The sequence below is a fragment of the Pristis pectinata genome, chromosome 22, assembly GCF_009764475.1.
Source record: "Pristis pectinata isolate sPriPec2 chromosome 22, sPriPec2.1.pri, whole genome shotgun sequence".
NCBI classification, from domain to species: Eukaryota; Metazoa; Chordata; class Chondrichthyes; order Rhinopristiformes; family Pristidae; genus Pristis; species Pristis pectinata.
In genome coordinates this window covers 33,127,103-33,149,762 of record NC_067426.1, presented here as the reverse complement: position 1 = coordinate 33,149,762, position 22,660 = coordinate 33,127,103, and the positions used below count along the sequence as shown (strand labels likewise).

Here is a 22,660-nt window from a genome sequence, read left to right as displayed (position 1 = left end):
AGTTGGTAGCTAGCTACTACAACTACTTTCCTTTTCCCCAAAAGGAAAGATCTTTGCATTGTTGAAGATTTGATCATTGCTTTGCATACCATTAATTTGCCTGTGTATTCTGAAGTTCTGGACTTGCTGTCACAATTCAGACACCAAATCTGACAGTTAAGGCCAGTGAGATCGGCCTTCTGCATTTAGACCAGGTTAGTTTGAATGTGGGCACATTGTTGGCAGTGATTCAGGGGGAGGACTGACGGGTTATTTCTGACCTAATGCTGAATTCAGTTAGATGTGCTTTGAAAACCACATTTGGAGCTATACTATACAGTAGCCTGTATCTAAAACCGCATATAGTAGCCAGCAAATTTGGTAAGAATTCTTGAAGTAAATGGAAGAGTTTAGAATGTTGGGCATGTAGTGATAGTAGTTTCAGTGAATGTACATGTCCAGCATATTGTTAAAGGAGATGATAGATAAAGATGTAGGGGGAAGCATACACAAATTAATGGACAAACTTGGCAAGGATCCAATGTATTATTTAAAAACCCACTATGCTAGTACTTCGCATCTGTTTTGGGTCTTGTGATGGTGCCATTTATTTTTTATGGCACATGCAGTCTTTGCAATTAGTCCCTGCAGTGTATTAGATGACTGCTTGAAGGGGAGTTCTTTGTAAGTGAAAGACTGGTTGTGATCACTCAGAGCATTTACTAAATGCAGGCCTATTTTAGTGTTGAATTTAGGAGTTCATCTTTATTCTGGTAGATGTCTCGTCAGGGCAGGAAGTCTTGTTTCATGTGGAGAAGTTGGCCCAAATTGAGGCTTAAACCTTTCATCTGTGGATGATACAAATACATTTCCAGATGTGGAGTGATTCACAAGAACAAGGATTTGCTGTGAATTGGACAAAGGCCAACTCAAAAATATCTTGTGTGATACTCTTAAAGCTCTGTTATCTGATGTATTCTCTTTTGAGATGAGTGCAAAATGCTCTTTTTGTGTGATTTAAGGAGAAACAGATTATAGTAATGGTTATGTGCAGTTATTACTTTAGATTGGTCCACCTTTAAATGTTTTGTCATGTCTCTCTCTTGAAGATCTGCCAGTGGTTGTTTCTGAAATACAATGAAATTTGTATCAAAATGCTCTGTACTTATGCAGAACAGTTGGGAGGGGGAAGGTGTGGGGAAAGAATAGCAAGAGGAACCCTGTTTTGTGTTTTTTTTAAATGTGCAAATCCTCCAAAGCAGATTATACGTTCAGAGGGGAAAGGCTTGTGCTTGGCAATATCAATATTTATGGTTTGACTGGTCACAAGGTTATCTTGATCCTTTGAGGGGGTTTTAGGAGTTTTTAATAATTTAGTTTTGCAATTTCCAAGGTTTGATATAGTTTGAATATGGTGATTTGTTGTCTTAAAACTGTTTAAGCAAGCTACCTTGTTACTTCTCTTTTACACTATTTTTGTAACTCGTAGTCTTTGTCTTGCACTGCCACAAAACAAATTTCATGACATGTCAGTGATAATAGACCTGATTCTGATTCTAATCATTGTTACATAAAAGTGTACATTTCTCCTGTGATTGCTGATAAAAGAAAAAGAAAGTGGTGGTGTATGGAAACTGTATCCTAGATATCCTGTGTATCCTAGCCTTAATTTTGATGGGCTGGTGTTCTTGGTCATGACAGAAGTTTCTCCTTTCCACTTTTCTGCCACAATGCTTGGGTCCTAAGTGCCCCTTCACGTTGCTAGACTTTGTTCCATGTTCTTGTCTCCAACCTCCCAGAGCCCGCGTCCTTCTTCATGCTTGCGGATTAAAAGGGTGCATTGAGGTTAATGGGTTTGTAGAATAACATAAAATAACATAGGCAGGCACAGTAGCATAGTGGTTAGCATAATGTTTTAAGGCACCAGAGACCCGGGTTCAAATCTGGCCACTGTCTGTAAGGAGTTTGTACGTTCTCCCCGTGTCTGTGTGGGTTTCCTCCAGGTGCTCCAGTTTCCTCCCATATTCCGGAAGACATACGGGTTAGGAAGTTGTGGGCATGCTATGTTGGCGCCGGAAGCATGGCGACACTTGCGGGCTGCGCCCCCCATCCCAAATCACTATGCAAAAAGATGTATTTCACTGTGTGTTTCGATGTACATGTGACTAATAAAGAAATCTTATCTTACAACTTGTGTGAAACTGAAGACTCTGTTCCTCTATTTGTTTTCTGCTGAAGGTTTTCAGTGCCTTTTTCATGGTCACCATAACATGAATTTGGTAGAAACACTTCTAATTAGTTTGTTTTTCAAATTTGCAGAAATTGAAAAGGTTCAGAAGGGAGAGAAAAAAGAAGATGAAAAGAGATTCCTTGATGTTCTGACACAGAAAAACATCAAGCTTTCTGAGCGATGCCTGATACCAGTTGCACAGTTCCCAAAGGTAAGAGGTTTTCATGGGCTGCATGTCTTTTAGTTGACCCCCCAGTTTGAAAGTTGGATAGTTCCCAGAGTAGGGTTTTGGACTGGGGGAGGAAAATCTGTCATTTATTGCAGGAAAAAGCTGTACATCCACTGTTGAGCAGTGAAAATGTGATATGCTTTGTTCCAACCACTTGTTCGTTTCAAGAGCAAATCATGTTCTCTGTAACTATAAGAAAGTAGACCTCAGTGTCGGGAGAGATTAACAGGTAATTTAGGGAGTGGTGGGTTGTGAAAATTGATAATTCATGCCAATCTTGATGCTTCATATAGTAGGTGTTAGATGAAAATTAAAACCAATTATTTTCATGGGATTTGGGCATTGTCAGAAAGACCACTGTTTGTTGTTCCTAATTGCTGCCTTGATATTATTGCTCGAGGGATGTTTTGTCCTGGGTGTTTGGAGTTGCCTCTTAAAGCTGCACTCATTCAGGCAAAATTCTCACATACTTCTAATTTATACCTTATCAAAAGGGTTTTGGGAGCCTGAAGGTGAGTGAGTCGCAGCACAGTATACAGCCTCTAACATGTTTGCAACATTACAATATTTATGTAGCTTGTGCGGTTAAGTTTCTTGTTGACTGTGACCTCCAGGATGTTGAAGGTATAGTTTCATAGAACATCACAGCACCGTACAGGCCCTTTGGCCCATAATGTTGTGCCAACATCTTATCCTGCTCTAAGATCTATCTAACCCTTCCCTCCCACAGAGCCTTCCATTTCTCTATCATTCATGTGTCTAAGTCTCGTAAATGTCCCTAATGTATCTACCCCCCCGCAACCTCTGCCAGCAGTGCATTCCACGCACCCACTGTTTTTTAAAAAAAAATACTTGCCCCTGACATCCCCCTTGTATCTTCCTCCAATCATTTTTGCCCCCTCATGTTAGCCATTGTCGCCCTGGGGGAAAAAGTCTCTGACTGTCCACTCAATCTATGCCTCTTATCATCTTGTACACCTCAATCAAGTCTCCTCTCATCATCCTCCTCCAAAGAGAAAAGACCTAGCTCACTCAACCTATCCTCATAAGCCATGCTCTCCAATCCAGGCAGCATCCTGGTAAATCTCCTCTGCACCCTCTCTAAAGCTTCCACATCCTTCCTATAATGAGGTGACCAGAGCTGAACACAATACTCCAAGTGTGGTCTAACCAGAGTTCTGTAGAGCTGCAACATTACCTTGTGCCTCTTGAATTCAATATCCTGACTAATGAAGGCCAACTCATCATACACCTTAACAACCCTATCGACCTGTGCGGCAACCTTGAGGGATCCATGGATGTGAACCCCAAAATCCCTCTGTTCCTCCACACTGCTATGAGTCCTGCCATTAACCTTCTAATCTGCCTTCAAATTTGATCTTCCAAAGTGTATCACTTCACACTTTTCTAGGTTGAACTCCATCTGCCACTTCTCAGCCCAGCTCTGCATCCTATCAATATCCTCTTGTAATCTACAGCAACCTTCTACACAATCCACAACACCACCAACCTTTGTATCATCAGCAAACTTGCTAACCCACCCTTCCACATCGTCATCTAAGTCATTTATAAAAATCAGAGTCCCAGAACAGATCACTGTGGAACACCACTGGTTACCAACCTCCAGGCAGAATACGCTCCATCTACCACCACCCTCTGTCTTCTATGAGCGAGCAAATTCTGAATCCACACAGCCAAGTTTCCCTGGATCCCATGCCTTCTGACTTTCTGAATGAGCCTTCCATGAGGAACCTTATCAAACGCCTTACTAAAATCCATGTACACCACATCCACTGCTCTAGCTTTATCAATGTGCTTTGTCACATCCTCAAAGAATTCAGTCAGGCTCGTGAGGCACGACCTGCCCAACCTGCACCTCCCCCCCCCCCCCAAAAAGCCATGCTGACTGTCCCTAATCAGTCTATGCTTCTCTAAATGCCCATAAATCCTGTCTCTAAGAATCTTCTCCAGTAATTTGCCACCACCAAGTAAAACTCACTGGTCTGTAATTCCCAGGGTTATCCCTACTCCCTTTCTTAAACAAAGGAACAAATCTGCCACCCTCCAATCATCTGGCACTACTCCTATGGCCAGTGAGGGCACAAAGATAATTGCCAAAGGCACAGCAATCTCTTCCCTCGCTTACCATAATAACCTTGGATATATCCCATCCATCCCCAGTGACTTAGCTATCCTAATGTTTTTCAAAAGTTCCAGCACATCCTCTTTCCTCACGTCTACGTGCCCTAGCATATCGGCCTTTTGTACGCCATCCTCGCAATTGTCAAGGTCTCTCTCTAGTGAATACTGAAACAAAGTATTCATTGAGGACCTCCCCTACCTCTTCTGACTCCAGGCACATGTTTCCTCCTTTATCCCTGATTGGTCATCCTCCTATTCTTCACATTTGTGTAGCACGCTTTGGAGTTTTCCTTGATCCTACTCGCCAAGGACTTCTCATGCCCCCTTCTAGCTGTAAGATGCTGATGCTCATGAATGGAGGTGCTTAGGTTTTGTTCTTGGAGATTATTGCCTAATCAATCCCAAACTGAAAGTTATCCAGGTGCAAAGACATGGGCTTTGTCAGCAACTGAGGAGGTGTGAATTCAATTGAGTGTGGGGCATTTGTCAGCAAATATCCCCACTTCATCAATTGCCATCTCTCCATAACAAGTATAGGGCACTGCCCTAAGATTCTGCAGTGATGTCATGGGGTTGCAATGATAACCACAATCATTTTTGTTTTGATTTAATAATTTGTTGCTAATGGTATTGGTCAGATCCTGAATAGCTACTAAAGACAGTCACTCTAACCCTGTCTCTGGATTTTGGTTCTGCTCAGAGCTTTTGGATCAAGGCTGTAATGAAATCTGGAACCAGGTGGCTCTTCAGCTGAAACTGGGTTGTTTGTAAATGTTATTTAAGAGCATGGGCAATGACTGTAATCATTTCCTTTTAATCTCAAGCAGGCAGGTAGAGCAAGTTATTGCCCAGATTGGATTTGTCCTGCTTGTGAATATTAAGAAGGAACTCCTCTGTCTTTATCAGTTGGATACTGGTGTGGTAGCTTTGTTGTAACAGCTTGGTTGGTGGCACAGCTCGGTCTGGATTACATATCACATTGTTGATGTGCATATTTAGTTGTTTGCACCTTCAAGTTAGTGCCACTTTTTATTTTAAGATACAGGCTGGTCTTGGGTTACAAATGCTGGACTTGGGGATACACTTGCATATGAATGAGCTCCCACAATATTATTAAATTCAAAAGTCCAGTGTACATGCATATGCTCGTTCCTGTGAACGACAGAACTAGTTTCCACCCCTCTCTCTCCACTTAGTAATTGTTCATATCAGTATAGGTACTTTTGATGTCATTCATTACAACACATTGGAGGTATGGTTAACATATAGTGATTTTTTTTTCATCTAGTCTATTTTCAGACTTGTGGACAAAATTGACTTAAGAATGTCTGTAAAAAGAACCGTTTTGTTACCCAGGAATAGCCTGTTCCTGGGACTCCTAATAGCATGTTCTTTAGTCATCATTCTTGCATGGTTAATTAAATATCATACATAGACTCTGTGGATTTGTATTGTCCTGTCTTTCATGGCCTTGATATCAATCTATGCACTGTGATGAAATGATCTGTATGGCTGGCATGCAAAGCAAAGTTTTTCACTGTACCTTGGTACATGTGACAATAATAACCCAATTTGTTAATATCCTAAAGCACTTCGCAACCAGTATGTTTGAAGTCTAGTCACTGTTACAATATAGTTTTGCATTAATATTTAATATTTCTGCAGTTCAACTTTGTAGGGAAACTACTTGGACCAAGAGGAAATTCATTGAAGCGGTTACAGGAGGACACTGGCACAAAAATGTCCATCCTTGGGAAAGGCTCAATGAGAGATAAGGCCAAGGTAAGAATACTTGGGAGAAATTGAATAAGCTTATTGGAATGGCAATTGGATGTAAACTTCATCTCTGGATAAATGATGGAACCAGAAAAAGGAAATTGGGCTTCAAGTTCACTTCTGTGCAATTGGATAACACCATTTCTTTAGCTGTAACAGTCTTTTGTAAACGTGTCAGATGTTTGATGGGTCTCTTGGGTCACTTGATGCAAGTTGAGTGAACTGTTGTTGAGGTATTGCAGGTACGAAAATGTTGTAACTTGTGTTGCATCTGATTGCTATTTGGAGAACACTGTCAGATTTGACCTCAATCTGTTCACTTGCTGGTAGGGACAATTAAAATTGGCTTTTGTTATGCGAGCAAGGTGGGGAGGAGAACACTTTAAGATTTTATCCAGTGTTTTTGATAATTGCATGCCTAGTTTGGGGAGGACAGTATTGAATTTGGTTGTTTCCTTCCCTGAATTAGTTAAACTCAAGAACACTAAAGACACTGATAGGCCAGTATCAATATACTTGTGTAACAGTACTAGTGTCCATTTTAGTGTAAAATCCTTAGTACCACATGTGACATCATCTCTTGTACAACAGTTTGCTGATAATCTTGAAAGTAGTCATTTGGCAGTTAATCAGTGATTGTGCTTTGATCTATCATGCTTGTTGTTTTTCTCATTTCAGGAAGATGAGCTCCGTAAAGGAGGAGAAGCTAAGTATGCACACTTGAACAGTGATCTGCACGTTCTTGTTGAAGTCTTTGCACCTCCAACTGAAGCCTATTCACGAATGTACCATGCTATGGAGGAGCTGAAAAAATTTCTCATACCCGTAAGTGCTGTTTCTCAGCTTTGTTTCCAAGTGAGAGTTTCATGCTTCTGCTTTACCTCATTGCACTGATCATCCCAGGGTGTGAATGGAATGATTGCTACATCAGTGGGAGTATAATGAGATTGCAAGAGCTGCTCATTGCCCTACTTTCTACCTCTGTTAACCTTTCTGTCCTGTAGCTGGCAGCCAAGTGAAGGTTAAGATGTCAATTGCTTTTGGATTAATGATAGCCATCAAGATGGGGGAAGGAGGAAGTTGCAGTTTTGTTTAACTTAAATCTGGGGTGAATATGATAACTTTCAACTACATCGTTTCTGCTTTTGGACAAAGGACAAAATTATTTATCAACTAATTAAGGTATTTAACTATAGGATGAAGTGCATCAGAGTGTACTATTGTTGACAGGGAGGTGGGACTTGCCTAAATTCAGAATTTCTACACTTGGTTAAATGTCATTAAATGGAATTTTCATGCAAAGTGATTATTTAGGGGAGGGGTGGTCTAGTTCTGATTTGTACAAGAACAGTTTCTACTGTTTAAATTGTACTTCAAAAGTGAGAAATCTATTTTCACACACTGTGCAGACATGAACTTTGCCAATGTGGCTTAAATATGGGCAGAGAAACATTGTCAAGAGAAAAACCAATAACCTGGATTTGGGATTCAATTTTCTTTCTTTTTCAATCTTTTTATTAGTTTTCAAATTAATACAGATTAATATATCAATGTTTATACATGTAATACAAAGAAATCAGGAGAACAATCATGACATGGATAATCATTAAGAACAATAAAGTATATAAAAAAATCTGTAGATCCAACGATCTGTTAGTGAATGAATATAAGAGAAACATTTACTATAAAATATAAAAGAGAAAAAAATCCCCAAAACAATAAGAAAAATTATAAACAATATATCAAACCAAACTAAGCTAAAGAAAAAAAAAATTCAAAAAACGGGGGAAAAAAACTGGACTAAAATTTCTCAATAGAAACAGAGCAATATTATGTCGTCAACTCTGTTTCTCTAAATTGAAAGGTTATTATAAGGGGATCTATATCATGTGAAAATATTGAATGAATGGACTCCAAACTGCCTCAAATTTAAGCGAAGGATCAACAGTACCACTCCTAATTTTTTCCAAGTTTAAACATGATATAGTTTGAGAGAACCATTGAAAAGTAGTAGGGGGTATTGGATCCTTCCATTTAAGCAAAATGGATCGTTTGGCCATTAATGTAACAAAGGCAATCATACGGTTAGTGGAGGCAGATAGATGGCCAGATTCTATCCTTGGTAAACCAAAAATTGCAGTGATAGGATGAGGTTGTAAATCAATCTTCAATACATTTGAAATAATGTTTAAAAATATCTTTCCAATATTTTTCCAAGAGGACAGGACCAAAACGTGTCAAAGAAGCCACATTCGATTTACATCTGTCACATAGGATTTATATGTTGATAAAAACGAGCTAGCTTATCTTTTGACATATGGGTCCTGTGAACTACCTTAAACTGTATCAAAGAATGTCTGGCACACATTGAAGATGTATTAATTAAATGAAGAATTTTCTTCCAAGTCTCTGTAGGTATAGATGTCCAGAGTTCACTTTCCCATTCATTCTTAATTTTGTCCAGTGGTTCTGAATGAATTTTCATAATTAAATCATAAATTACTGCTATCAAGCCCTTCTGACAAGGATTAAAACCAAAAATTTTTTCCGTAATTTCAGTTTTGTAAGGTGTGGGAAAAGAGGGTATAGTAGCTTTTAAAAACATTTCTAATTTGCAAATATCGAAAGAAGTGTGATCTAGGCAAATTGTATTTGTTAGACAATTGTTCAAAAGATGAAAAACAGTTATCAATGAATAAATCACAAAAACATACTATTAACTTCCTTTTCCATATGGAAAAAGCTGAGTCAACTCTGGATGGATGAAAGAAGAAATTAGATTGAATGGGACTTGATAGATTAAATTTATTCAATCCAAAAAATTTAGGGATTTAATTTTCTACTGAAACTTCATTCACAAAGTTAATTGACTTTCTGCTGTTATTTTAAAAAAAGCCTATATTTTGGTGGTCTGCCATACTTTTGGAGGTAGTTAAAATGAATAACAAAATATTGTAAAGCGTGATGAGAAAGTAAAACCAAAATGGTTGTCAGTACATATTGAATACCACCTTCCTGCTAAATTAAAGATGGTGTGCCACTTCATGCTACAACCTTCAAAGCTATGCAAATCTGCCTCCCTTAGTTCCCTTTCACCTTGCAATTGGGATCTTTTTTCAATTAGCTTAATTACTTCCATCTTGAAAACCCATCTTTAAAACCAGTCTTGTTGATCATGATTTTCCTCACTGTTTTTGATTAGTGTTGGACCAAATTGAATCTCTCTCAAAGTTAGCTACAGCATAGCTGAATGGCTGCCTTTGCCATGAGATTCGATTATTCATTGTGATAATTGGTCTTGTCTTTCCAACCTAATTCTTTGGAGTGTACTATGTGGCTCAGCTCTTCCAGGTAGATTCATGATATAAATACACACATGGCAATACTGTTTGGCCTCTTGATTTATCTAGTTTTTGCACATCTGGAATTCTTGTGCAATGGCTGTAAATTTATAAGAATATTAAGCAATTTCATAATGTTAAGTGAATTTTATTTCATGCAAAATAAGTGTGAAAAGATTTTTAGTTTGTATGTAAGAGCAGTGCAATTGTAGGCTAATTAGCATCAACATTCTGTGAAAATTTGGGACTTCATGTGATGGTGAGTAGTCATTTGATTTACTTTTGCTGTTTTTTTTACATTAATACTGTTTAGCCTTAATGTAGAATTGCAGTGTAAAATATTATTTAATAGGGTAAGAGATGTAGTTTACTGATTTAAATGCTCGTGTATTGAATGTGTGATGTACAGTAATATTTTTGAGCATTTCTCATCCAACTGGCTTATTCATACAGCCATCACCCCTGCTCCCAATTCCCCATGGATGCTGGATAGATAAGAGTATACTGTACGTTGTACATGCTCTTGGTCTGAGAGGAGGAGATACCAGGTTGGTTATTTTGGTTTAATGCTCAAGAGTTGGATTTATTATCACTGTCTTGTATGACATGAAATTTGTTGTTTTGCAGCAGCAGTACAGTGCAAAGACATAAAACTATAAATTACAAAATAGTGCAAAAAAAAAGGAACAATGAGGTAGTGTTCATGGACCATTCATGACAGAAGGGAAGAAGCTGCTGCTGAATTGTGGAGTGTGGGTCTTCAGGCTCCTGTACCTCCTCCCTGATGGTAGTATTAAGAAGAGGGCATGTCCCAGATGGTGAGGGTCCTTAATGATGGATGCTGCCTTCTTGAGGCACCACCTCTTGAAGATATTCTTGATGTGAGAGAATTTATGCATTTTGCCAGCTATGTGAGAATTAAACTTTTTGTGGAGAACTTCAGGGTCTTTTGTAACTTCAGGGTAAATTTCACTTGTCAATCATAATAAGGTTAATAAAGTTGGTAGGCCCATAGCATGGCTTGTAGCTGTCATGGTGACAGGCTAAACAAAATCTGATCTGGAGGTTAGGTGCACCATCTGTTTCCTATATTTTGGATAACTTTCACTGTGAACTGCCTGGTCTAGATGAACTATTTAGCCCAAGGTGCTTGTCATTTTGAAAGGGATAAAATTTAGTTTTGGTGCAGTGAATGAATTTTAAAACTATGTTGTGAGCATTCTGACTTGCACGTGAGAAGGAAAACATGGGTATTTCCTGGAGCTTTTTTAAAGTTGAATGTAAAATTGCAGGATGTGCAGGAACTGTTGTCAGAGACATTTGTGCCTAGGAGAGTAAGCAACCCCAATCCAACCACAAAAGAGGTGTGTGAGGAAGTCATGAAATATTGTAGTTGTTTAGTTGGTCAGAACTTAAATACATAGGCAGAATTGGCAGAACTTGAATTATGTCATTCAGACTGATGTTGAAATGGTTTAACATGTAATTATCTATTATTGATTTGTAATCATGTCTTGTGTTGACAGGACTACAATGATGAAATAAGGCAGGAGCAGCTAACTGAGCTGGCATACTTGAATGGCGGACAAGATGCATCCCGTGGGAGAGCTGTACGTGCCCGAGGCGCTCCACCTGTACCACTTGCAAGGTAAAAATTTTAAAAGTGTTGTGGAAAGAGTTATTGCTAGGGATATAATAGTCCAGTAGGGTTGCCTCATTTATTGTAAACATCATTTATTTCCCTTCCATCCTTAGTGTGGGCTTGTTTAAATCATCTGATTTGTTGAACAGCTTCAAACCTGACTGCATAACCTTCCTTGTTTCTTTTTGTAGTGCCACACCAAGTACTTCACTATCTCCATACCCATCTTCATGAGGCTGTTATTGTGCATCTTCTTAGAGATAACCTTTTTAAACACTTCCACATTTTCCTCCCTTCCTGCATGGGCATGCATACACAAGGCTTGACTGGAAAAAATAAAATTGTACATCTTCAAGACTTAACTCTTTTTGCATAAAAATGTGTGTGCACCTCCAGAGTTGTACAGCATCTATCTCAGAGTTACAGCTGTGGCAACCAAATGAAGGTATGCTTACAAATTGAGCATTAACATCCATTCAGTATTGCATCACATCATTGAAACTTTTCCCATAGTTCCTGTGACACAAATTTTCATGAATACTTATTGCCAATTCTCTGCATTTTTGGGAGGGAGCTTACCTACTGTTCCACCTGGACTGCCTCATGGATGTTCCACTTATTAAATAAACTGCTGATTTGTTACAAGTCTTGTGGACTGGATAAATCACCAGCCACAATTGTGCCAGAAGCACATTTCAAAATTCTTTTGGATTCTGTTGATTAAGAGTGGGGAAGCTTGTGTCCTGTTTATTTGAGCTTGTAGTTAAAGGATTTACTTTGCACCATTTCAACAGCTGGCTGATCTATTCAAGTATAGTGTGTTTCTTGGTAGGGGCCGTGGTGTCGCACCACCTCCTCCTTCCCCGCAGTACGGACCACGAGGTGCAATGACGCGTGGAGCAGCAGTGAGAGGAGCACCAGGAGGCCGCAGAGAAGTGACAACTGGGCGTGGTGCCACCCCAGCACAGAGGGGTGCCCCAGCACCTCGTACTCGAGGGACACCTGCGGTGTACAGACAACCACTGCACCCACCGCCTGCTCAAGACAGCTATGATGAATATGTAAGCCCCTCAAACATGCTGCAATGAAGTTTGGAGTGTATGTTGGGATGCATTTTTATGTAGGGTTAGTGATGTATGGCCTGTCATCTATTTACATCAGTACAGCCCTTCTGTCCATGATGCCAATTTAAGCTGCACATCTGCCTGCACTTGGTCTATATCCCTCTATTTCCCACCTGTTCAGGTGCCTGTCTAAATGCCTCCTAAATGTTGCTATCTTATCTGCTTCCACCACTTTCCCTGACAGCATGCTCTAGGCACCTACCAATCTCTTCATACAAAAAAAATGCATGACCGATAAATCTCCTTTAAACTTCCCACCCTCACCTTTAAAGCTATGCACTTTAGTATTTGACATTTCTACTCTTGGTGGAGGGGGGAAGGACTTTGACTATCTACCTTATCTGTGCCTCTCATAATTTTATATACTTCTATCAGTTCTCATCTCAGCGTTTGATGCTCCAGAGAAAACAATCCAAATTTGTCCAATCTCCCCTTATAGCTAATATTCTCCAATCTAGGTAACGTCCTGGTGAACTACTTCTGAACCCTCTCCAAAGCCTTCACATTGTTCCTGTAATGCGGCAACCAGAACTGCACAATCAAATGTAGCTTAGATTGGAGATCAAGAAATTGCAAAATTTGAGATGCAGCAGGATGCCATTAATCCCATTTGTGTCTGTGCTGGTCAGATGTGCTGTCCAGTTCACCCCTCCCAATGCACATCAAAACTTCAAGCACATTTGTAAGTATTTCTAAATGAGATCGGGATTACTGTCCTTTCAGGCAATATTCCAGATCACTTCTGCCCTCTGGTGGGGGCTGAAATTCCTCACTCCACTGTAATTAGAAGATTAAGTGGGTTAAGTGCATGCCCCCCCCTTGTTTTTTTTTGACCCATCTGTTAAAGGAAGTAGGTCATTTCTATGTAGAGTATGTAGACCCCTCAATTTTGTATATACCCCAGTGATGCCTCCCCTTAAACTCGCCTGTTCCAAAGAAAGTAACACCAGCTTATCTAATCCTTGTAGCTACAGTTTTCCAGGCCTGTCAACATTCTTGCTTGCTTCCCTGGTGCCCTCTTCAGTGTAATCACATCTTTCCTGTAATGTAATTCAAACTGTGGCCTAACAAGAATTCAATGATTCTAGCACAACCTATCTGCTCATGTATTTTATGAAGGAAAGCATCCCTTGTTTCTTTATACCACCTATAAGTGTACTCCAAGGTTTTTGTTCCTCCCATTTATCAGTTTTCCCTTGCGTTGCTGCCACCTCCCCTTTCCCCAAATGCATTACTTCGTATTTCTATGCCTAACTGACCAGGCTGTATGTTGATGGCTAAATCTCTCCTTTTTGCCAACTACAGGGCTGATTTTTTTTTTCTGATATCATCTGTTAAGCACCTTTATTGTGCCTCCCAACATTTAAGTCTAAATCATTAATATATAATGGGACAGCCATGTGAGATATTGTCAAAAGATACAACCTGTGGCTCAAGTTCCCATTATATTAGGTCTTTTTCCTCAATGCCCCAAATAATAGGATTGTGCATTTTCCAGTAAAGTATTGCCAGGTCCATATGGGATAAGCTGCACAGAATTGAGAGGCTAACTGGTGCTGAAAGCTGTAATTCCCTAAAGGAGCTGTTGATCTATGCTTATATCCATGTCTACTTTTATGGTCAGCCTTAAAGTAAAACTAGGCTATTGTAACTGATAATATCAGAGAAAACACCTTTTGTGGCTACTTTTTATGAATCTGACGTATCTAGTAATGTCTCTGAATTGCTTGAGTACCTGCAGTGAACCACAGCCTGCCACCTAATCATAGTTAGTGCAAAGTATAGTGGAATGTATTTATGTAGAGTCTAGAGCTAGTATATTAAGTATATAATAATGGAAATCAATGCCACATTTCTTGATTTTTCCACCATGTTCATATTTGCTTGCAAGATGATGCTTAAGATATAGCTGTTTATCTTTAGAATATGGTTAGGATAGCTTTGAGTTATTACTCAAACAGTACATGGATGGGCAGTTGAGTGTAATGTGTTGCTGCCTTCACCACTCTTTGAGGCAGATACCTGTTAGTATTTGGGTGAACAGGTTTGCCTCAATTCTCTAATTATTCTACCAATTAACAAGTCTGTTTCCTCTGATAATTAACCTTTCTGCTCAAGGGAAATTGGTTCTACCTGTTCATTCTACCTAGACATCTTACTTTTATGCAACTCTGTTTGCATTTCTCCTTGTACCAGTTCTTCCAAAGAAGAGGTATCTTTCAGCATCTTAAGTAGTATCTCCTTGTAAATTTCTTGTAGCTCTGGCAACATCCCCCATTTAAGTGTCTTCTGTGTACCTTTCTCATCCTTGCTCTAGTATATTGACCAGAGGTGTATGCATTCATTATGGCCCAGCTGACCGCCCTGCTCTTGTGTTCTGTATGTAGGCCTCTCGCCATTTATATTTCCTTGCAGCATTTGCATCCACACATCTGTGCATTGTAATCCTGTATAGTTGTGCCTGGGTCTCATTTCCCTTGTGTGATTTATAAATAGCTCTACACAATAGTATTGCAGGTACTAAATTTTAAAAATAACACAAATTTTAGATCCGAACAGGTTATGTCTTGCTCTGGAGAGACGGTGACAATTGTTCTTCACCATTTTAACTAGACTACTTTCTAATAAGCCTGTGAGTAACCCAACTTGTTTTTAAACATTGCAGGGCTATGATGATGGCTATTCAGAGCAAAATTATGATAGTTACGAAAACTATTATGATCAAGCCCAGGGGTAAGTGGGGTCTGCTGTTGATAAATTTAATAGTTCAGTTCATAAAGATATTTGCACTCTTCAGCTAGGATTTGCATGGTACTTTGGTTTTGTATAATGCAGTGTTATGTGGGGTCTTTCCATTATTGAAAGCCACAGCACTCAACTAAATTTATTCTTCTCTAATAGGGATTGGTTAATGCATGTTAGTCTGAGGTACATTTGTTATCACTTTGATTGTGTTTTTATTGCATTGATATCAGATTTCCTAAAACTATGACTCTGGAAGGTGTATAATCCCACTTCTAAACTGGTGTCTGCTGAATGAAACATTCATATGGTTCTCTCCAAAAACCTGGTTGTTGCTTTGTTCTGCATTAGTGACCCATATTCTGGGATCACAATTTTCTCTACTGACACCATAGTGTGGAATAATGGATCCATAGTTTTCTGTAGCATTAAATTTGAGGTAGAATTTAATTTTTTTGATGTTTAATTTGTTTTGGGAGCATTTGTTTTTTGGAAAAATTGGCTATTTCTGGTTAATAATGAATCAACTTTGTTGCTCGTGGTTTTACTGATCCAGGTCTCTTACTACCTCACCCCCATCCCTGCACCATACGTGTTGCCCAGAAATACCTCCATGTATTTTGTACACTCATAGTGCAATTGCTCAATAGTCTATGCACAATTCCTGCATTTTGAAAGTCATTATTAAAATACATTGATAACACAGGTTGCATATCTTGTATTTTTTTTTAATTTCTTAAATGCTTTGGTTTTTGAAAGAAGATTTAAAGCAGAAGCTGCTTGTCCAAATCATGTTTGTAGTTCATCATCCTCCATGTGTTTGGAGTTGAAGAATGCACTGCACGTTAGGATTTGGATCTGAAATTTTGTGGTCAGTGCTATTTGTGGAATTTTGATGCTTCAGTCACTGAAGAAAACTATTATTTTAAAAACAAGCCAGAGCATTATTTGATGATATAACATTGCAATATGGAACCAAAAGCAAAACACACAGCTGTTTGCTTCCAAAGCTTCAGTGCATTATCTGGTGACACTTGATATTCTGTTTGCAGCGACGCTGAATATTTTGACTATGGACATGGTGAAGTGCAGGACACATATGATGATTATGGTGAGTGAATTGCATTTGCACCTTTTTATAGCTGATCCAATGGTAGATTAATGTGTTTTTAAGGTTTAAAAACCAATTTTATTCTGTCTTGCTGTATTGTATGATTGCCAAGTGTTGAATTTTTACTTGGTTTGAATGTGGTCTATTGTCACATTATAAGTCATACCAAATGCAGTAAACTAAATTATTTGACAGGTCATTATTCCTCTCATCAACCTACAGAGGTTTTTCTTTTGACCTTCAGGCATTAAGTACAAGTTGCCAAACTGCTCAATTTCCTCTGGTGCCTTTATTCTTTTTCTAGCCTACCATTTGTAGCTCTCGCCTGCCTTGATAAAATGAAGTTATGTTCAGAAATTGTATTCAAGGTAAAATAGGGTTAGATTGGTGGGAATGTATTGTGCACTCAGAAACTGGTGTGTAGAAACTGAAGTAAGCCATTCAGCCGCTCTAGCCTTGAGGCCTGCACCATAACTCCACTTCCCAAGAATTAAGTGAATGCCATCATGAAAGTTTCAATTAACTTGTCACTTACATTTAGGTGCCATGTGTGGTCTTGATATAAATAACTGTTTACTCTGTTTGCACATGCAAGTCCATTTTGTTTTTCCTGTTCTTTGATGTCCTTTTAGTTCTTGAGGGGCAGTTGACTAATTTAGCCAGAAATGTTTTCACTTCCATTTTATGAACTTGGCATTCATGTGATATCATGGTTTTAATCACATTGTACTTCAGATTCCTTTTACACTTCAGAAGGGTTGCATTAAATTTGCTTGATTATTCTGGAGGACTTATTATAATCTGTGACCATCTTTATCTGTGATGGCAATTCATTGATGTACAACTCCTGAATTCTCTGGTTACTCATTTAAAAAAATAAGTCACCTGATTTTTGAAATGCAGTTGAATGTCAGAAGCAATGCTCACTGGTTGGCGCACTGTTCACTGGTTGGCTGTAATGTTTTCTAAGGGCAGTTGAAGGATATGGCTGCACCAGGTTGCAGTGAATTTAGATGTTTTGCACATTGGATACTAACCTGTCTAATGTAAACATACTAAAATACAGGTCAGGAGGAATGGAATGCAGGACGAACAAGCAGGAAGGCACCAGCAAGGCCACTGAAGGGAATGTACAGAGAACATCCCTATGGGCGATACTAAGACCAGCCTCCTACCATGTGTGCGTCCTTATAAATTGCTTCAGTCTTCTGTGGTCACCATCTTGTTATCAACTGTGAGACAAGTAATAGTCCATTTGTTTTCTACTCTGGAAATTTATTGGGTGGACTGATTTATGTACATGTTTAGATAATTAAAATCCATGATAGTGCAACTCTGGCATGATTGTTTCAATAAATTAGTGAGCAGTGAGTTCTAGCTGAATCCAAATGATTAGAATGCTTTGTTTTTGTTTTTATACTGTTGGCGCATCTGTCAATTTACATGTACATGTAAAGATGGCTTTTATTTGCCATTTGAATTTCATTCTGCTGTGTAGGTTTTTTTAGGCCTGTTTACTTAGACATTTCTGTTGATTCAGTTTAGACAATGTTTTAACTGATCTTTGGAGTTGCAGAATCCCATTGGATTATATAAGCTGCATTTCAAACCTGTCAAATCAAATCTTCGCCACATTCCATTCACCTTCTGTCTCCCTGCAGAATTATACATATTAATGAAGCTTTGCCAGTCTCTTTGCTACAATCTATTCTTAGTGGATTTATGCAGGCCCCAAATACTATTTTAAGCCTAATTAGTGTTTCAGTGTCAGATAAAGGACCTCTTAACCAAGAGTGCAAATCTTTAGGATTTTTATAAAGGGATGTTGTGTACAATTGATCTTGATTTCTCTTTTTTCCAAAGACCCTCCCAAGGTTGACATGTTAACGATCCATTGGAATTCCCCAAGGCAACATTTTCACTTCTGGTGGAAGGGAAATATATTGTCAATGTAAATAATTTTTTAAATTTTGCTTCCAGCTTGCAGAAAGCTTGGTTGCATTCCTTGCTCATTATAAATGGGATTGTTCAGTATATGCCAGCTTGGCCTCTTGGAGTAGAATGCCATCTTGGTTTTTTGGTATGGGTTGATTATGGCAAGTACATAAATGTGTACTTGAAATTGCAATTTATTCTCAAACAGAGTCTGTCAGTCATTCAGCTCCCAGTGTCTGCTGTCAGCTCTTATGTTCCTTAGCATTTTATTTAAATTTGGGTTACTGGATGAGGAGCTTCAGTAATGTAATTGTCAGCCCTGCCAGGAAACCTTGCAAAAACTGCAGTAATTTCAGCTGGTGGGAGTAGGGAGATCTTTTCTTTCTTCCCCAGCTGATCTTCCATGAACTTGAGGTTACTTGACTTCAGAAGCAGTTATGCATGTTTCCACAGTATATACTGAACATTAGTGATGTCAAAGGAAAAATTTTGAAGGACTTTTGACACCATTATATTTACTTGTGGATAGGTTTTGGGCATGTGCTTCAGGGTTTTTATGTTGAAGCAGTGTTTAGTTGGATCTGTAGCAACTTGCATTTCATAGAGGGTGTCTATCATTTTGTACAAAAAGTGTCAAGTGTTTGGGTAGCTGGGATCTTTATATTCAAGCATTTTTAGTAACTTAAGAGTTGAACATTTACCTAAATTTTATGGTCCATCATGTCAGAAATAATTCTGAAAGCTAGTGGATTTTCTTCATTCCATTCCCCATTCTCCATCATTACTACTTTTTCCATTTCCCTCTGTGCTTATGGCGATCTTCAAGAGGGCCTTTCTGCTAATGTAAAAAGGGATGTTGCAGCTAAACTTGAGTTCATGTGTGTAGTTGGAAGTTTATAGCCACAATTGTCTGTTATCTTTAATCTGTGCCTGGACATAAATATGCATTACACTCCTTGTGTGAGCCTGCCTAAATAGGTAGCTAAACATTTGTCAGACACACTTGCAGCAGTTTGTCAATAAAGTTCAATTCTTTTGTATAGAACTAAACCGAATTCCCTCTCTTCCTTAGAAATAAAACTTTTTTTTCCTGCAGTACAATAAACACTTTCACTATAAATTTAAAGACCTTGTTGTTCTAATGATTTCATTTTACCAAAAAAAATAGTTTGGTTAAAGTCCTTGGATTGAGTTGAAAGTTAAAAGAAAACCGGTTAAACCTGTTGCATGTATTTTGGTTAATATGTACAGAAACGGTGAAATAAACACACAAATGGTTTCATCTTGCTAAAATAAATATAGCGGACTTTTTTATGCCTGCATTTTATGTGAACAAAACATAAAGAAGATAGAGGTAAGACCACTGTTTCGCCATAAAACTGTTAAAAGACAAAATATTCCTTGTAGATTCTATATTGTGACTAACACCGTTAAAATCGTACGTTTGATATTTTGCCAAACGGGGGTCCTGAGCACTGCAGTATTTGGAGTCTAATAACCGATGTCAGTTAACAAACACCAAACAAAAAAAACACACAAGGTTAATGAATACAAAAAAGTTAATGTCTTTCTATACTGAGTTTTAAAATGTATTTGCAATTTTCAGTGTTAATGTGACTGAGTCTCGGCAATCCCAGTCAGTTTACAGGGCTCAATGTCTTTATGGTGAAATGAAAGATGATGGCTGATTTTTTTAAAGGAATATATCGCAGGACGGATGACTAAACCTTAACCACCTCGCAAAATGCACAAGGTAACCGTAATGCTAAATCTCTAATTTTAAGGCACTGATGTGTATATACAACCTTTCTTGGTAACTATTATAGTTATAAATGGTTTAAAAATGTAAACTTCCAAACATTAAAATAGGAAAATAGGCAAATAAATTTCTAATTAGTGTTAACTAGTGATAAACTTGTTCTGTTTTAACCCTGTCTTGATTAAAGAGTCTAAATTTGCCCATCATAACATGAATGTAATGCAACTCTTGCTAAACGCTGAATGCTATTAAAACTTGAAACAAAGCACACAAAAAGTAGATCAGTCCAGGTAAAACTTTAAAAGAAATTTGATTTTTGTCCTCAAGCAGTAATAAAATGCATTAGATTTTGCCTATTTAAGACTAATTTTTTTACTTTATCTATTTTCCAATCTTTAAATCTGAAGTTTGTTACTATTTGTAAAAGCTTGAGTTGCATGCTGCCCTTGTGTGATGTAAATCTAGTGTGCATGGAAGTACTCAAACTGTTCACCTTGTGTCCATCCCAAACTGGAATGCTTACCTGTTTCTTTCCTTTCACAGGCATAGGGTAGCAAGCCCTGCTGAATTCTACACCCATGGAAAGTTGAGAAGTCTTGTTGGGTATGTATGAATGAATGTATATTTCCATGCTATTCTAATAAAGACCTGTTTCCAATATGCTTAATTTATGGTGCCCTAGTCGCCAAAAAGTCTGAGTGAAGAAAACTATTTAGTTTGCCTCAGACTGGTCTCTGGAAAAGATCTACTTTCAGAAGAGGTAGCTGCTTTATGTATTTGCTCAGGGTGATCTAGGCATCTCAGATTTATTGAGATGGAAACCCTTTTCATATAACTGCCAGATTTATGTTGTTGACCTTTTTTTTTCCCTTTTGTATCTATAACGCTACCTCAGAATGGATCAGAGCTGTAGTGGGAAAATAAAATTAAAACATAGTAAATTCAGGGTGGCAGACATTTCAAAGTATTTTCAACAAAATCATAGGCAAGGGTGGACCATCCTTCTCAAACTGAAGTTTAGCTTGGGTATAATTAGGAAAAGAAAAGCTTGTGCTACAAAAATTGGATCACAAAACAGAGGAAGGAAGTGGTAATTGTGCAAGAAAAGTTGATAAACAGCACTACAGATAAATAAAAAGTGCAAAGTTAGGTCCTTAGAGGAGGAGACTGAAGAATTAATGTGAAATATAGAAATGGCAGAGACTTGGAACAACTTTTGTATCTACAGGGTAGACACTAAAGATCCCAATAGTAGAAAATCTGAAAGCAATAAAGGAAGTGTTTTAACAGTTATAGTAGAAAAGATGCTGGATGAAGCTGATGGATGCAAGTGAGTCCGTGGGTTTTAAAAAGAGTGATCACAGTGATAATGTAAGTATTTGTTTCAAGTATTTGTCTTCTGGGGAAGTCTATTGGGGCAGGAGAACTGCAAATTTAACCTGTTTTAAATTGGGGCAAGGCAGTTAGTCTAACATCTGTTGGGAAATTGTTTGGATTGATTAAGAAAGCAGGAATAAGACATTTTAAAATTATATTACATTGAATGCCTTCTGAAAATTGATGTCATTCAATGAAGTGTGCTCTTTAAAAATGCATAGTGCTCAGTGTTGGAGTTAACATACTAGCACAGAGAAGATTGGCAAACTTGCAGTAAATGGCTCATTGAGGTTGGCAAGTTGTGACAAGAATTGTCAGCTTACCCGTTTCTTTCCTTTCCTTTCGTGAAGCTTTGTCTGTATTAACAACTTTGAACGGAGTGTGTTGTGGCCAAACTTTCTGATATCGTAGGTGGGAAAGCAAGATGTGAGGAGGACAGAGTGCAGAGCGATGTACGTAGATCAGTAACTCACCAAAGTTTTACATGTGGCATGCAATGTAGGGAAATTGGGTTTGTCCACTTTGATAAGGAGTATAGAAAGACATAACACTTTTTTTAAGTGGAGAGAGTAGAAAATGCTGCTGTACACGGGGATGTGGATGTTCTTGTATGTTTTACTTGCATATTAACTTGGTAATCAAGGAGAGAAATGGGGATGTTTTGTTGCATGCAGGATATTGGTGAGACCACATCTAAAGTACTGTGTATAGTTTTAAGGTGCAATATATTAGTAGTTAGAAAAGATTTACTACATTGATCCCTGGGATGATAAGATTGATATACAAGGACAAGCTGGAATTTGAGTTATGATTCCTCTTGATGAACATGGGATTCAAAGGGGAGCTTGACAGGGTAGATGGTATGAGGGTATTTCCACTCATGAGGGAATGCAGAACCCAAGTTCTGGTTTCCGAATAAGGAGTTGCCCTTTAAGACTAAAATTTAAGAGTTGTGATTCTTTTGATTTCTCTACCCAGAGTAATGGAGGTCGAGCCTATTTTGACTGCATGGAGAGTTGAAAGTTATTGGGAACTGGCACAAAGGTGATGTTCAGGACATGATTAGATCAGTCATGGTTTTATTGGATTGTGGAGAAGGCCCAAGGAGCTGTCCAATCTAATCCTCAACTTTTAGTTTTATTCTGCAGTCTTGCAAATGGTCTGTTTAACATAATGGCATTAAATTAGGAAACCCAGCCTTGATATAATTGTTGCTTGGGAATACAGCACATACTGCCCTTATTCCAATGAAATGTTGCTACCCAACCTAAGT

The 22,660-nt window shown here is 38.3% G+C and overlaps 1 protein-coding gene across 5 annotated transcripts in view; it reads left to right on the top strand.

Moving 5' to 3' along the window:
• Positions 1 to 22,660, top strand: part of LOC127581597 (KH domain-containing, RNA-binding, signal transduction-associated protein 2-like) — a 46,137-nt gene that overhangs the window by 4,888 nt on the left and 18,589 nt on the right. For 2 of the 5 annotated variants that reach the window (XR_007957974.1, XR_007957973.1), the window contains exons 2-10: positions 2,299 to 2,420; positions 6,246 to 6,362; positions 7,035 to 7,181; positions 11,224 to 11,345; positions 12,157 to 12,400; positions 15,129 to 15,196; positions 16,258 to 16,316; positions 17,383 to 17,559; positions 20,554 to 20,613. Coding sequence is in view for 2 of the 5 variants with exons in the window: in XM_052036090.1 (XP_051892050.1) it covers positions 2,299 to 2,420; positions 6,246 to 6,362; positions 7,035 to 7,181; positions 11,224 to 11,345; positions 12,157 to 12,400; positions 15,129 to 15,196; positions 16,258 to 16,316; positions 17,383 to 17,477 (974 nt within the window). In the remaining 3 variants the exon portion in view is untranslated. Of the gene's footprint in view, positions 1 to 2,298; positions 2,421 to 6,245; positions 6,363 to 7,034; positions 7,182 to 11,223; positions 11,346 to 12,156; positions 12,401 to 15,128; positions 15,197 to 16,257; positions 16,317 to 17,382; positions 19,549 to 20,553; positions 20,614 to 22,660 lie in introns of those variants that run through there. The other 3 variants (XR_007957975.1, XM_052036092.1, XM_052036090.1) reach the window with 3 other exon arrangements.